Source organism: Dicentrarchus labrax, unplaced genomic scaffold (genome assembly GCF_905237075.1).
Source record: "Dicentrarchus labrax unplaced genomic scaffold, dlabrax2021, whole genome shotgun sequence".
Lineage (NCBI taxonomy): Eukaryota > Metazoa > Chordata > Actinopteri > Moronidae > Dicentrarchus > Dicentrarchus labrax.
Window position 1 is genome coordinate 268930 of NW_026136715.1, and position 12024 is coordinate 280953.

Here is a 12024-nt window from a genome sequence, read left to right on the forward strand (position 1 = left end):
CCAAACTAAAAACTTATTTTGGGAGACAACACTGAGTCATAAAGTGGAGTATATATACCTCGGCTTCAGGACATTGTACTAAGGCTGTAAGTGCATTGGCAGATAAACCTTGTGGATCTTATTACAGTAAACAACCTTCATATTTAAATTAAACCTCCAAATAAAGATTAGGCTTAAAATGTTCCAAAAGGTTGGGCGCCCAGTTAGCTCAGTGGGTAGAGCTGGCGACCCATGTACGAATCCAGGGTTCCAGTCTGACCTGCGGCCCTTTGCTGCGTGTCGTCCCCTCTCTCTGCCCCCCTTTCCTGTCTGTCTTCAGCTGTCACTATCATTAAAGCCCAAAATGTTATTGAACCACAGTGATGGAAATAATCCGTACTCACTATAAAACAGACAAAGACTATAAACTCAGATATTTCAGAAATCAATCAATAAACTAAAATGCTTTAATGAACGAGACAGAGAATTTATATTAGCTCCATATTGAACAAAAATAAAACCTATAAAGAGACAAACCATATACACACTCAGTGGAAACAACAGACAGTAGAACTGGTATGAGAATATATTATATTATATTATATTATATTATATTATATTATATACAGTTGCAATCAGAAATATTCAAACCCCCACAAGATTTTAAGGACTTATCAATTAAAGATTTTTCAAAGAGTAACATTCTGCTTCGGATGACTTCTTTATGAGTTCAGTGTTACATAAAATCAACACAGAAAATGCATGATGTAGTATTTGTGTGTAAGAGTATATTTTGTTAAGATAGCCATGTCACAGTTATTCAACCCCTGTATGATTTTGCTGTTTTTAAAGCTGTCTTACAGCTTTTATGGCCTAAAGTGGAGTTGAAACATAATTAAGCCTTTGGGAACTCTATAATGATCCTTAATTTGCTTCAGCTGTGATGCATTTATAAACCCCACCCATTAAGGAATTGAAGATGAGTTGCAAAGACAAATAGGCTTCCACAAAGCTGAGGAAGGAGATTCTTTCATCACACCTGAAGGACCCTGGGTATAAGAAGATTTCCAAATAATTTAATATTCCAAGAGACACCATTGGGAGCTTTATAAGGAAGTTTAAAACTGCTGCAAACCTACCTGGCTGTGGAAGAAAGTCCAACATTTCATGACGGGCCCTTAGCAACTTAGTCAGAACAACTAAGAAAAACCCCTGTGTGACTGCAAGACACCTACAGGATGACCTGATGATGGCTGGTACAAGTGCTTCAGTGGCAACTATAAGACATTCAATTCAATTCAATTTAATTTTATTTGTATAGCGCCAATTCATAACAAAAGTTATCTCAGGACACTTTTCAAATAGAGCAGGTCTAGACCGAACTCCTTATAACATTTACAGAGACCCAACAGTACCACCATGAGCAAGCACTTGGTGCCGGGGGCAAGGAAAAACTGCCTGTTAAAAAGCAGAAACCTAGGACAGACCTTTCGGCTCTAGGTGGGTGGTTGCTGCCTCGACCAGTTGGGGTGAGAGAGAGAGAGAGAGGGAGAGAGAGAGGGAGACATGCACTGAATAAACAATGACTTCATGGCCGGACTCCAAGACCCACTTCATTCTTGACCACATGGAACATCAAAAGTCAACTAGAATATGCCAAACTGGAACTGTTTGGACTTATGGACCAGCGGTATGTCTGGAGAACAAGATCCTGGAACGTCCTGGAGTGACCTTCTCAGTCACCAGATTTAAATCTGATTGAAAATCTTTGGTGGGAATTAAAGAAGACAGCTGCAGCACGGAAGCCATCAAACAGAGAGAGACAGAGACAGACAGAGAGAGAGAGAGAGACAGACACAGAGAGAGAGAGAGAGAACGACCAAAAGTAAATTACAATGTTATCTGACCCTAAAAAGAGAATTCAAACTGGCAAATTACCTGAGCACAATAAAATGTCCTAATCTAAGAAAAATGTTGACAACATACAGACTGAGTGAACACAGCCTGGCCATAGAAAAGGGTCGCCACAGACAGAACTGGCTACCAGAAGAGGAGAGACTCTGCTCCCAGTGTGACAGAGGACAGGTAGAGACAGAGCTGCATTTTCCAACCTCATGCCCTAAATATAAAACCTTAAGAGAAAAACAATTTGCAAACATTTCCCAAATATACCCTGAATTTGAATTTATATCACACACACAGAAACTCCCCTATTTACTGGGAAAAATGCCCAAAAGTCCAATTATTGCAGCAAAATATGTCTCCTCATGCCACGAACTGAGGACGACCAGTGGAAACTCTAACTAAACTAATATATATATGTATATATATTTTATTTTCATTTTCTAACACACACACACGCTTACTATTTTATTTATTTATTTAATATAGTATATTATTTTCATTTTCTAATCATCCAATCATCAATTCATTGTAATTAATTACTTATTGACTGAGATTGATTGATTGTGATTGTGATTGAGTCAATCATAGTTATAGTATTACCAACAGTATAGATTATAATTAATTTATTATAAATATTGTTTTCCTTTCTTGTTATTATTATCATTTTTAATTCCAAACGCTTGCAAGTATTGTACAGTGTTACGTCATGCCAATAAAGCCATTTGAATTGAATTGAATTGAATTGAGAGAGAGAGAGAGAGAGAGAGAGAGAGAGAGACAGACAGACAGACACACAGAGTCACAGAAAGAGAGAGAAGGAGAGAGAGAGACAGAGACAGACAGAGAGAGAGAGTGAGAGAGACTCACAGAGAGAGAGAGAGAGAGAGAGAGAGACTCACAGAGAGAGAGAGCGAGAGGGAGGTGGTCTTTGTCCTCCTCTCACTGGAGGAGCAGCAGGAGGTAAACTGGAGCTTCACAGCTGACGGACTCACCGGGACCAGCGGAGACTTTACGGGAGCAGATTGGCAGCTCTGAGCAGGTTCAGGACTGATGTCAGACCAGGAGGAGAGGGGATCCGGCTCCAGTAGGTCCTGATTCTGGATCAAAGCAGGTGATAAACCAGTTTAAACAGCAAGTGTTTCCCAGCAGGACCAGTGAATGAAACCAGTAACATTGGATTCTACACTGGTCTGAATGTTGATATTATAACTTTACTGATTATTGGGGGAGAGTAGGGTCAGTTAATACACTGTTTAGTGTCTGTTATTTCTGATCAATATGTTTAATGTCCAAACAATTAAGGTTCTATAGATCAATATATTTGATGTCCAAACAATTAAGGTTCTATAGATCAATATGTTTGATGTCCAAACAATGAAAGATTCTATAGATCAATATGTTTAATAAGCTGCAGTTCAATGTCAAATTTAACTGGAATATTTGCATTTCATGAAAAAAATGAATGTGATTGCTGAACCTGCTGCCACTGCTGCCTGCTGGCAAAGTTTATAGAAGAGACCCAGCAAGAAGTGCTTGGGGTTCACATCACATCATCCACCACCCAAAATATATATATTTTTTTACCGCTGCCAGGTGTCTACAGCACTGACCTCTGCCCTGTATTTACAGCACTGCCTTATGCCCTGTTTGTACAGCACTGACCCGTTACTTAGTTATTATTGTCGTATGGACTATATTTGTAAACAGTCTCTGAAAGTCAGTTGGTGTCCAACCCATTATTGGACTACTGTATTAGTCAAACAGACAGTGCAGGGCTTTGATTTGTATCTAATTCAATTCAATTTATTGTCCTCCAAGGGGGAAATTCATGTCCAGATCACTGCACCTGCAGGCAACACCATACACTCAACGAAGAAACACGCTATCCACAATTAACAAATCTACAGAAAAAAACAAAACAAAAACAAAAAACAAACAATCAAATAAATAATGTGCCCCTTTGTTTAAAGCAGCAATAGCTGCAGGGATCAGGCTTTTCCCATAGCAAGCTTTCTACCTCAGCCCAGAAGGCAGTGGGTGAGATATTGATTGAGTGGGTGTGTAATGTCCAGTTCTATTGTGGTTGCAATGCGTGAGATAGCCCTGTTGTTTAGTTCTGTGAGATTGGGAGTGGGGAGTCCGATTATCTTGGCCACTGTGTTTGTGATGCATATGAATTTTGTCTGGTTGGTGACAGTTAGCATGTTGTAGAAACAGGAGGAGCAGTATATGAGGATGGGCTGGATGATACTTTGATATAGTAGTAGGAGATGATGGGGGAAACATAAAGTCCTTTGAGTTTATGGATGACAGATAGTCTTTGCTGGCTCCTTTTGAAGATGTCAGTGGTGTGTTGGTTGAAACTAAGTTTATTGTCCAGCGTTACTCCAAGGTATTTAAAACTGTCAACCATTTCAACTGTGTGGTTATTAAAGCACTGAGGTCTGACCTGTATACAGTATTGACCTATGTCCCATATCTTTTCTGGTGTCTGTAACTTATTATTATTGTGGAGCTGTTGTTGGTAGATTTGTATGAATAATTACAGAGACCCAACAGTACCACCATGAGCAAGCACTTGGCGACAAGGGCAAGGAAAAACTGCCTGTTAAAAGGCAGAAACCTAGGACAGATCCTCCGGCTCTAGGTGGGTGGTCGTCTGTCTCGACCAGTTGGGGTGAGAGAGAGAGAGAGACAGAGAGAGAGAGAGAGCGAAAGACAGACAGGTGCACAGCAACAACAGTATTGGCAATGGCAATCTAGCAGGACCATGGCAGGAGGCTCCACCAGGATCGATAAGAACCTGCGAGACGAGAAAGCACAAGAACTCCGGGGAAGAAGTGAAGTTAGTAACATGCATTAATGGAACATGAATGAGTGCAGAAAGAGAGAGGAAGGGAGGAGCTCAGTGCACCATGGGAAATCCCCAGATAGTCTAGGCCTATAGCAGCATAACTAAGGGATGGTTCAGGACTCACCTGATCCAGCCCTAACTATAAGCTTTATCAAAGAGGAATGTCTTAAGCCTACTCTTGAATGTGATGAGGGTGTCTGCCTCCCGAACCACAACTGGAAGCTGGTTCCACAGGAGAGGAGCTTGGTAACTGAAGGCTCTGGCTCCTGTTCTACTTTTAGAGACTATAGGAACCACAAGTAGCCCAGCATTCAGAGAACGTAGTGTTCTAGTGGGGTAATAGGGTACTATGAGCTCTTTAAGATATGAAGGGGCCTGACCATGAAGAGCTTTATAGGACAGGAGGAGGATTTTAAATTCTATTCTACATTTTACAGGGAGCCAATGCAGAGAAGCTAGTACAGGAGAGATGTGATCTCTTTTTCTAGTTCCTGTCAGTACTCGTGCTGCAGCGTTCTGAATTAATTAGAGCGTTTTAATGGACTTATTGGGGCAACCTGATAATAAAGAGTTGCAGTAATCCAGCCTTGACAAATCCTGGTCAAAGATAACTCCAAGATTCCTGACAGTGGTGCTAGAGGCCAAGTTAATGCCATCTAGAGTAACTATATCTTTAGACAGTGAGTCTCTAAGGTTTTTGGGGCCAAGAACAAGAATTTCGAGTTTAACATCAGAAAATTGCAGGTCATCCAGGATTTTATGTCCTTAAGACATGTTTGTAATTTAGATAATTGATTAATTTCATCGGGCTTTATTGATAGATATAACTGCGTATCATCTGCATAACAGTGAAAGTTAATGGAGTGATTCCTAATAATGTTGCCTAAAGGGAGCATATATAAAGTAAATAGTATTGGTCCAAGTACAGAACCTTGTGGAACTCCATGACTAACTGTAGTATTTATTGAAGATTCATCGTTAACATGTACAAACTGTGAGCGATCTAATAAATATGACTCAAACCAGCTTAGTGTGGTTCCTTTAATGCCAATTTGATGCTCAAGTCTCTGTAAAAGAATATCATGGTCAATGGTGTCAAATGCAGCATTAAGATCTAATAATACAAGTACAGAGACAAGTCCATTGTCAGAAGCAACCAGAAGGTCATTATTAACTTTAACCAGAGCTGTCTCTGTGCTATGATGAACTCTAAATCCTGACTGAAAATCCTCAAATAAACTATTGTTATGTAGAAAGTCACACAACTCTTTGGCGACTACTTTCTCCAGAATCTTAGAGAGGAACGGGAGGTTAGAAATCGGTCTATAGTTGGCTAAAACCCCTGGGTCAAGAGTGGACTTTTTAAGAAGGGGTTTAATTACAGCTATTTTAAAGGACTGTGGTACATATCCTGATAATAAAGAAAGATTAATCATATCCAGTAAAGAAGTGCCAATTAAGGGAACAACTTCTTTAAGCAGCCTAGTTGGGATCGGGTCTAATAGACAGGTTGATGGCTTCGATGAAGAAATGATTGAAGTTAACTGATGAAGATCGATAGCAGAAAAACAGTCTAAATATATATCTAAATTTACACTGACAGAAGTCCCTGAACTTGGAGAGCCACTGATAACTGTTGATGGCAGTTGGTGATTAATTTTCTCTCTAATAGTAATAATTTTATTATAGAAGAAGCTCATGAAGTCATTGCTACTTAAGTTTATGGGGATATGTGGCTCAATAGAGCTGTGGCTCTCTGTCAGCCTGGCTACAGTGCTGAAGAGGAACCTAGGGTTATTCTTATTTTCTTCTATTAGTGCTGAGTAATAGGCTCCTCTGGCATTACGGAGGGCCTTTCTATAAGTTTTAAGATTATCTTGCCAATTTGAGCGATATTCTGATAATTTGGAAGAGCGCCATTTCCTTTCAGATTTCCTAGCTATTTGTTTTAACTGGCGGGTTTGGTGGTTATACCACGGTGCTAGTCTCCTATGTTTTAATAATTTCCTTTTTATTGGAGCGATAGAGTCTAATGTTGATCGTAGTGAGCCTGTAGCACTATCAACAAGATTATCAATTTCAGAGGGACTAAAGTTGTTATAGGACTCTGTTAAATTCAGACATGGCATTGAATTAAACACTGAAGGAATCTCCTCCTTAAATTTAGCTACAGCACTGTCAGATAGACATCTGCTGTAGGAAGTTTTGCCTAATGGCTTATAATCTAATAGTATGAATTCAAAAGTTATTAAATAATGGTCAGATAGGAAAGGATTATGTGGGAAGACTATTAAATGTTCAATATCAATGCCATATGATAAAACAAGGTCAAGAGTGTGATTAAAACAATGAGTTGGTTTATTTACACTCTGACAGAAGCCAATTGAGTCTATTAATGATATAAATGCATTACTAAGGCTGTCATTGTTAACATCCACATGAATATTAAAATCACCTACAATAATTACTTTATCTGATTTAAGGACTAAACTTAACTAAACTATAACAAATAGAACTGGCTGCAGTGTTTTCCAGTTTGGGTGAGAAAGACTAAGAACAAGGCTTTCAAATGAATTATAATTTAGTTTAGGTTTAGGGTCCATTAAAACGCTCGAATCATATATGGCTGCTACTCCACCTCCTCGGCCAGTGCCTCGAGGAATGTGAGTATTAATATGACTGGGGGGTGGATTCATTTAGGCTAACATACTCCTCGTGGGACAACCAGGTCTCAGTAAGACAAAGTAAATCAATATCATAATCTGATATTAATTAGTTCACTAAAACAGCTTTAGAGGACAGAGACCTGATATTTAACAGCCCACATTTCATTCTCTTATTTTGTGCTACTGAGGAGTTAGTTTTAATTTTTATTAGATTTTTATGTTGAACTCCTCTTGTTTTTATTTCTTTAAATAATTTAGGTGGTCGGGGGACAGACACAGTCTCTATGGGGTTTTGGGGGGGTGACTGTTCTAAAGAAAGCGCAGAGAAGTGTGTAAGACAGCAGCTCTGCTTCCTGGTCCTAACTCTGGACTGTCAGGTTTTAGAAATAAACCTCGCCATATTTCTAGATAAGAGAGCCGCTCCGTCCAAAGTGGGATGGATGCCATCTCTCCTAATCAGACCAGGTTTTCCCCTTTGCTTCCAGTTATCAATGAAGCCCACATCGTTTTCTGGACACCACCTCGACAGGCTTTATGTACAACATTCCTAAATTTGGTTGGAATTCAATTAAGCATTGAAGAGTTATGGCCCATTAAGTGCATCTACACCTTCAAAAGTTCAGTAACCAATTATAGAGTGAAAACCTATATGTCTTGTTGAGCTTCATCTAAATATGCTATGTATCAATTAGATGAAGATTAGGTAAAATATGTGCCCAAAGAAGCAAAAAAATGTCTTTACCAAAAAATCCAAAATGGTTTAATGTTTCTAAGGTGTTAATATATCAGTTAAATTGGTATCATCCAAGGAACCCAGTGTATCAAAATGTTGCTTCTACTATAATTCATTTTAAAAGTCTAGTTCTTAGTCTTTCACACCCGACCTGGAAAACAATTCAACCAATTATTTTTTTATTTGTTTGGGGGCTTTTTCCCTTTAGAGGACAGCAGGAGATAGACAGGAAAGGGGGGTCAAGAGGGAGGATGACACGCAGCAAAGGGTGTTGGATTCGAACCCTGGGCCGCTGAAGTAAGGACTCAACTTTTGTACATGTGGTGCTCGCTCTACCAGCCAGTTCTATTTGTTATAGTGTACCGTGCTCCTGGACCGTACTCTGATTTTCTATCCGAACTTTCAAAGTTTTTATCAAGTTTAGTTCTTAAAACAGATAAAGTAATTATTGTAGGTGATTTTAATATTCAGGTGGATGTTAACAATGACAGTCTTAGTAACGCATTTATCTCATTAATAGACTCAATTGGCTTCTGTCAGAGTGTAAATAAACCAACTCATTGATTTAATCACACTTGACCTCGTTCTATTATATGGCATTGATATTGAACATTTAATAGTCTTCCCACATAATCCTTTCCTATCTGACCATTTTTAAATAACGTTTGAATTTATATTACTAGATTAGAGTACAGTACCACCATGAGCAAGCACTTGGCGACAAGGGCAAGGAAAAACTGCCTGTTAAAAGGCAGAAACCTAGGACAGATCCTCCGGCTCTAGGTGGGTGGTCGTCTGCCTTGACCAGTTGGGGTGAGAGAGAGAGAGAGAGAGAGAGAGACAGAGACAGAGACCGAGAGAGAGACAGACAGACAGACAGACAGGTGCACAGCAACAACAGTATTGCCAATGGCAATCTGGCAGGACCATGGCAGGCATGGCATTTACTAAATGAACATCATGCTGTATGGAAGAAGACTGAAACTCTTCAGGAAACTGTTTTAGAGTGAATGGGATCAGTGTGTTATTGCAGCCAATGGAGCTCCCCATGCTGGCCTTTACAAAGAATGCAGGTTTAAGACACTTGGGATTGGATTCACTTTTCAGACCTGGAAGCCCTGTCCATTATATATACTGTCAGTGTGTGGACTCTGTGGTGGGCGTTGGTTGTTTGTAGATGTTAGCGGACTCCATTTATAAGCTAACGTAACCCATTCAATCATTGACAATAAAAAATGATAAATAAAAACTACGTAAAATGCTATAATATTTAATGTTTCTTTGTTGGAGCCAATCAGCTGCTCTCCCTGATGTGATGTCACTGAACTCAAACTCTCCACTGACTGAATCACTGACTGATTGATTGATTGTTTGATGTCTCCACAGGTGTCCACAGCAGAATGCACACTCTCCCCTGAACGTCACCTCAGTATGACACCATTAGGCCCCGGCCCTTCCCCCCTCCCCCTCCACTATCACCATCATCATCATCATCATCATCACGTCTCGCTTTGGATTGGACCAACACGCCATCAGTCCTCACTGTGGCCCCGCCTCCTGCTGTATGTCTGGCTCTGGATTGGTGGACAGGTGGTTCAGGTGAGTGCTTCCCATCAGCAGTTTCACCCCCACTCCATAAAGATACCTGGTGACATCACTCTGGGGGGGCTGTTCCCCGTCCACTCCCGTGGCCCCCACGGTCTTCCCTGCGGAGAGCTGAAGAAGGAGAAAGGGATCCACCGTATGGAGGCCATGTTGTATGCACTGGACCAGATCAACAGTGACCCCGAGCTGCTTCCCAACATCACGCTGGGGGCCCGCATCCTTGATACCTGCTCCAGAGACACCTACGCACTGGAACAGTCACTCACCTTCGTCCAGGCGCTGATCCAGAAAGACACATCTGACATTCGCTGCTCTAACGGAGAGCCACCCATAATCCGTAAACCAGAGCGGGTTGTGGGAGTGATTGGAGCATCGGCTAGCTCCGTGTCTATCATGGTGGCCAACATTCTGAGACTGTTCGAAGTAAGTTATATATACATACATATTTATAAAGAATGTACAGGTAACACAGGTAATATACAGGAAGTACATCTGTAATGTACAGGAAATACATCTGTGTAACATTATGGGGGGAGTTAATGTCCACTTTGGCACAACACAAGTGCTGCTCTTCCCTAAACTTCCCCCTCTGGGAGGGCCAAGCCCCCGTTGCTATCAGTGTAAACACCAACACTCCTCTGGTGCTCTGAGCACACAGTCTTGGGTTTCCAGGGCATTACGGCTAAGCTAACTAGTTAACAGCAGCTCCATTTGGCAAACTCTGTAAATCACAGATGCAGAGAGAAACTGGAGGACATCAGAGGCAAAACCAGAAAATATTTTCCACATAAAATATGATCCTGTTTCACTAAAATCACTGACGGAGTTGGTGGTGTTTGACTTTAAAGCTTTAAAACTCTAAAACACACTTGTTCTGACCCAGAGACCAAAGTCACACAGTGCAAAAATAGGAAAACAGAGGGACCATTGACCCTGTTACAGTCAGTGGAACATCAACAGGATTCTGGTATTATAAAATCACATAATGTTGATTTAACATCTGTGGATCACTTGAGGATCTGCAGTGGTTCTCTGTTTATGTATCTGAGGTTAAATCCTATCTTCAGCTTCACCTTCTAGAAACACACCAAGAACACATGAAGGTAGGTTAACACACAGATCCAGACAGACAGGTATAGAGACAGACAGTGGGTGGATGAAGTAGTCTGGTTGCTGGATTAATGTTTTAAACAGACAGTTTGTGTCTGGATGACTGACTGTCTCTAATGAAAGCTTTTAATGACTGTGTGTGTGTGCGTGTGTTCAGCAGATTATTATTACTATGGTTTGAAGGTTTGTTAAAGTCAAACAGGAGAAACACTGGGTCACACAGAAGCAGACCTGATGTATGTTGATGTATGCTATATTGTTGATTATGTATGACAATAATTTACATATTATACATATATATATATACATGTATTTTACTCTGTTTTAATAATTTATGGTTTAATAGAGTGTAGTAAGTAACTGGAGACTACAGGACTGAAGTGACTGAACATCTCCAAACTAACTGACACAGTGCCCTCAACCTCAGAGGACAGCATAGCTGAGGGATCGATGATGGATCACTAATGTTTCAAGCTGTCTGTGACCTGACTTCATTTGAAGCTATAAGTTTAATTTTATTTTGTTGTTTATCCCGCTGAACTTTGCTTTAGCATGATGCTAACAGTTTGCTGCCTCGCGTTGGAGGATTCTGGACTAATGTTGGAATGTTGAGGGACAATAAAGAGAAACTTATTTAAAACAACTAAATAACCACAGCAGCAGGTTGGATGTTAGTGACCATTTTTAATGTTGTGTTAGCTTTGTTGTTGTACAGAAGCTTGTTCTGCTCCACGCTCCCTGCTGCTGTCTGTAAATTGATGGATATGTCCTAAAAGTCACAATATGACTTTGTGTGAAAAAGAGACGGTCAAACTGCAGGAATTCGTTTTCTTGGCAGTGATTGGTAAGTTTGATTAGCATCTAGGAGGAGGAGAGCATTGTGGGGGATTTAGTAAAATTAGAAATAACATGCAGATTTACTTTTTCCTGTCGATCAATCGGTTGGTTGAATTGATTGCAGTTCACACATTACAGCTGGAGCTCCTTATGTGACATCACTCAGGATGAGCCAATCACCTGCAGCAATCCATTGATGACCTCCTCATCCTACTTCACACCGCCATTGTCTCCCGAGGACTCAAACCAGTGTCAGAGGTTTGTTTGAGTCCTGTAGTCCTGATCTGTTTGGTTCTAAGTATCTATACAGCTGTCAGTGGACGACCTAAAGATGA

The 12024-nt window shown here is 40.4% G+C and overlaps 2 protein-coding genes across 4 annotated transcripts in view; one reads left to right on the plus strand and one right to left on the minus strand.

Annotated features, from left to right (window-relative positions):
• Positions 1-2873: 2873 nt before the first annotated feature.
• Positions 2874-12024, plus strand: part of grm6a (glutamate receptor, metabotropic 6a) — a 34682-nt gene continuing 25531 nt past the window's right edge. For all 3 annotated transcript variants that reach the window (XM_051426684.1, XM_051426685.1, XM_051426686.1), the window contains exons 1-2: positions 2874-2995; positions 9524-10165. In XM_051426684.1, coding sequence (XP_051282644.1) covers positions 9569-10165 — 597 coding nt within the window. In that variant the 5' untranslated portion in view covers positions 2874-2995; positions 9524-9568. The remainder of the gene's footprint in view (positions 2996-9523; positions 10166-12024) is intronic.
• Positions 5341-7225, minus strand: LOC127378126 (uncharacterized). Its single transcript, XM_051426766.1, has 2 exons — positions 5896-7225; positions 5341-5621 (listed from the first exon to the last, which is right to left on the minus strand). The coding sequence occupies exons 1-2, from the start codon at positions 6865-6867 to the stop codon at positions 5550-5552; spliced, it is 1044 nt and encodes a 347-aa protein (XP_051282726.1). The 5' UTR covers positions 6868-7225; the 3' UTR covers positions 5341-5549.

What these genes read in the sequence shown, in the direction of transcription:
- LOC127378126 (XM_051426766.1), bottom strand. Translation starts at nt 6,867, where the DNA reads ATGCCATGTCTGAATTTAACAGAGTCCTATAACAACTTTAGTCCCTCT. An exon ending in AAGTTAATAATGACCTTCTG is followed by an intron (nt 5,622 to 5,895) that starts GTTGCTTCTGAC and finishes TGCTCCCTTTAG; the next exon opens with GCAACATTATTAGGAATCAC.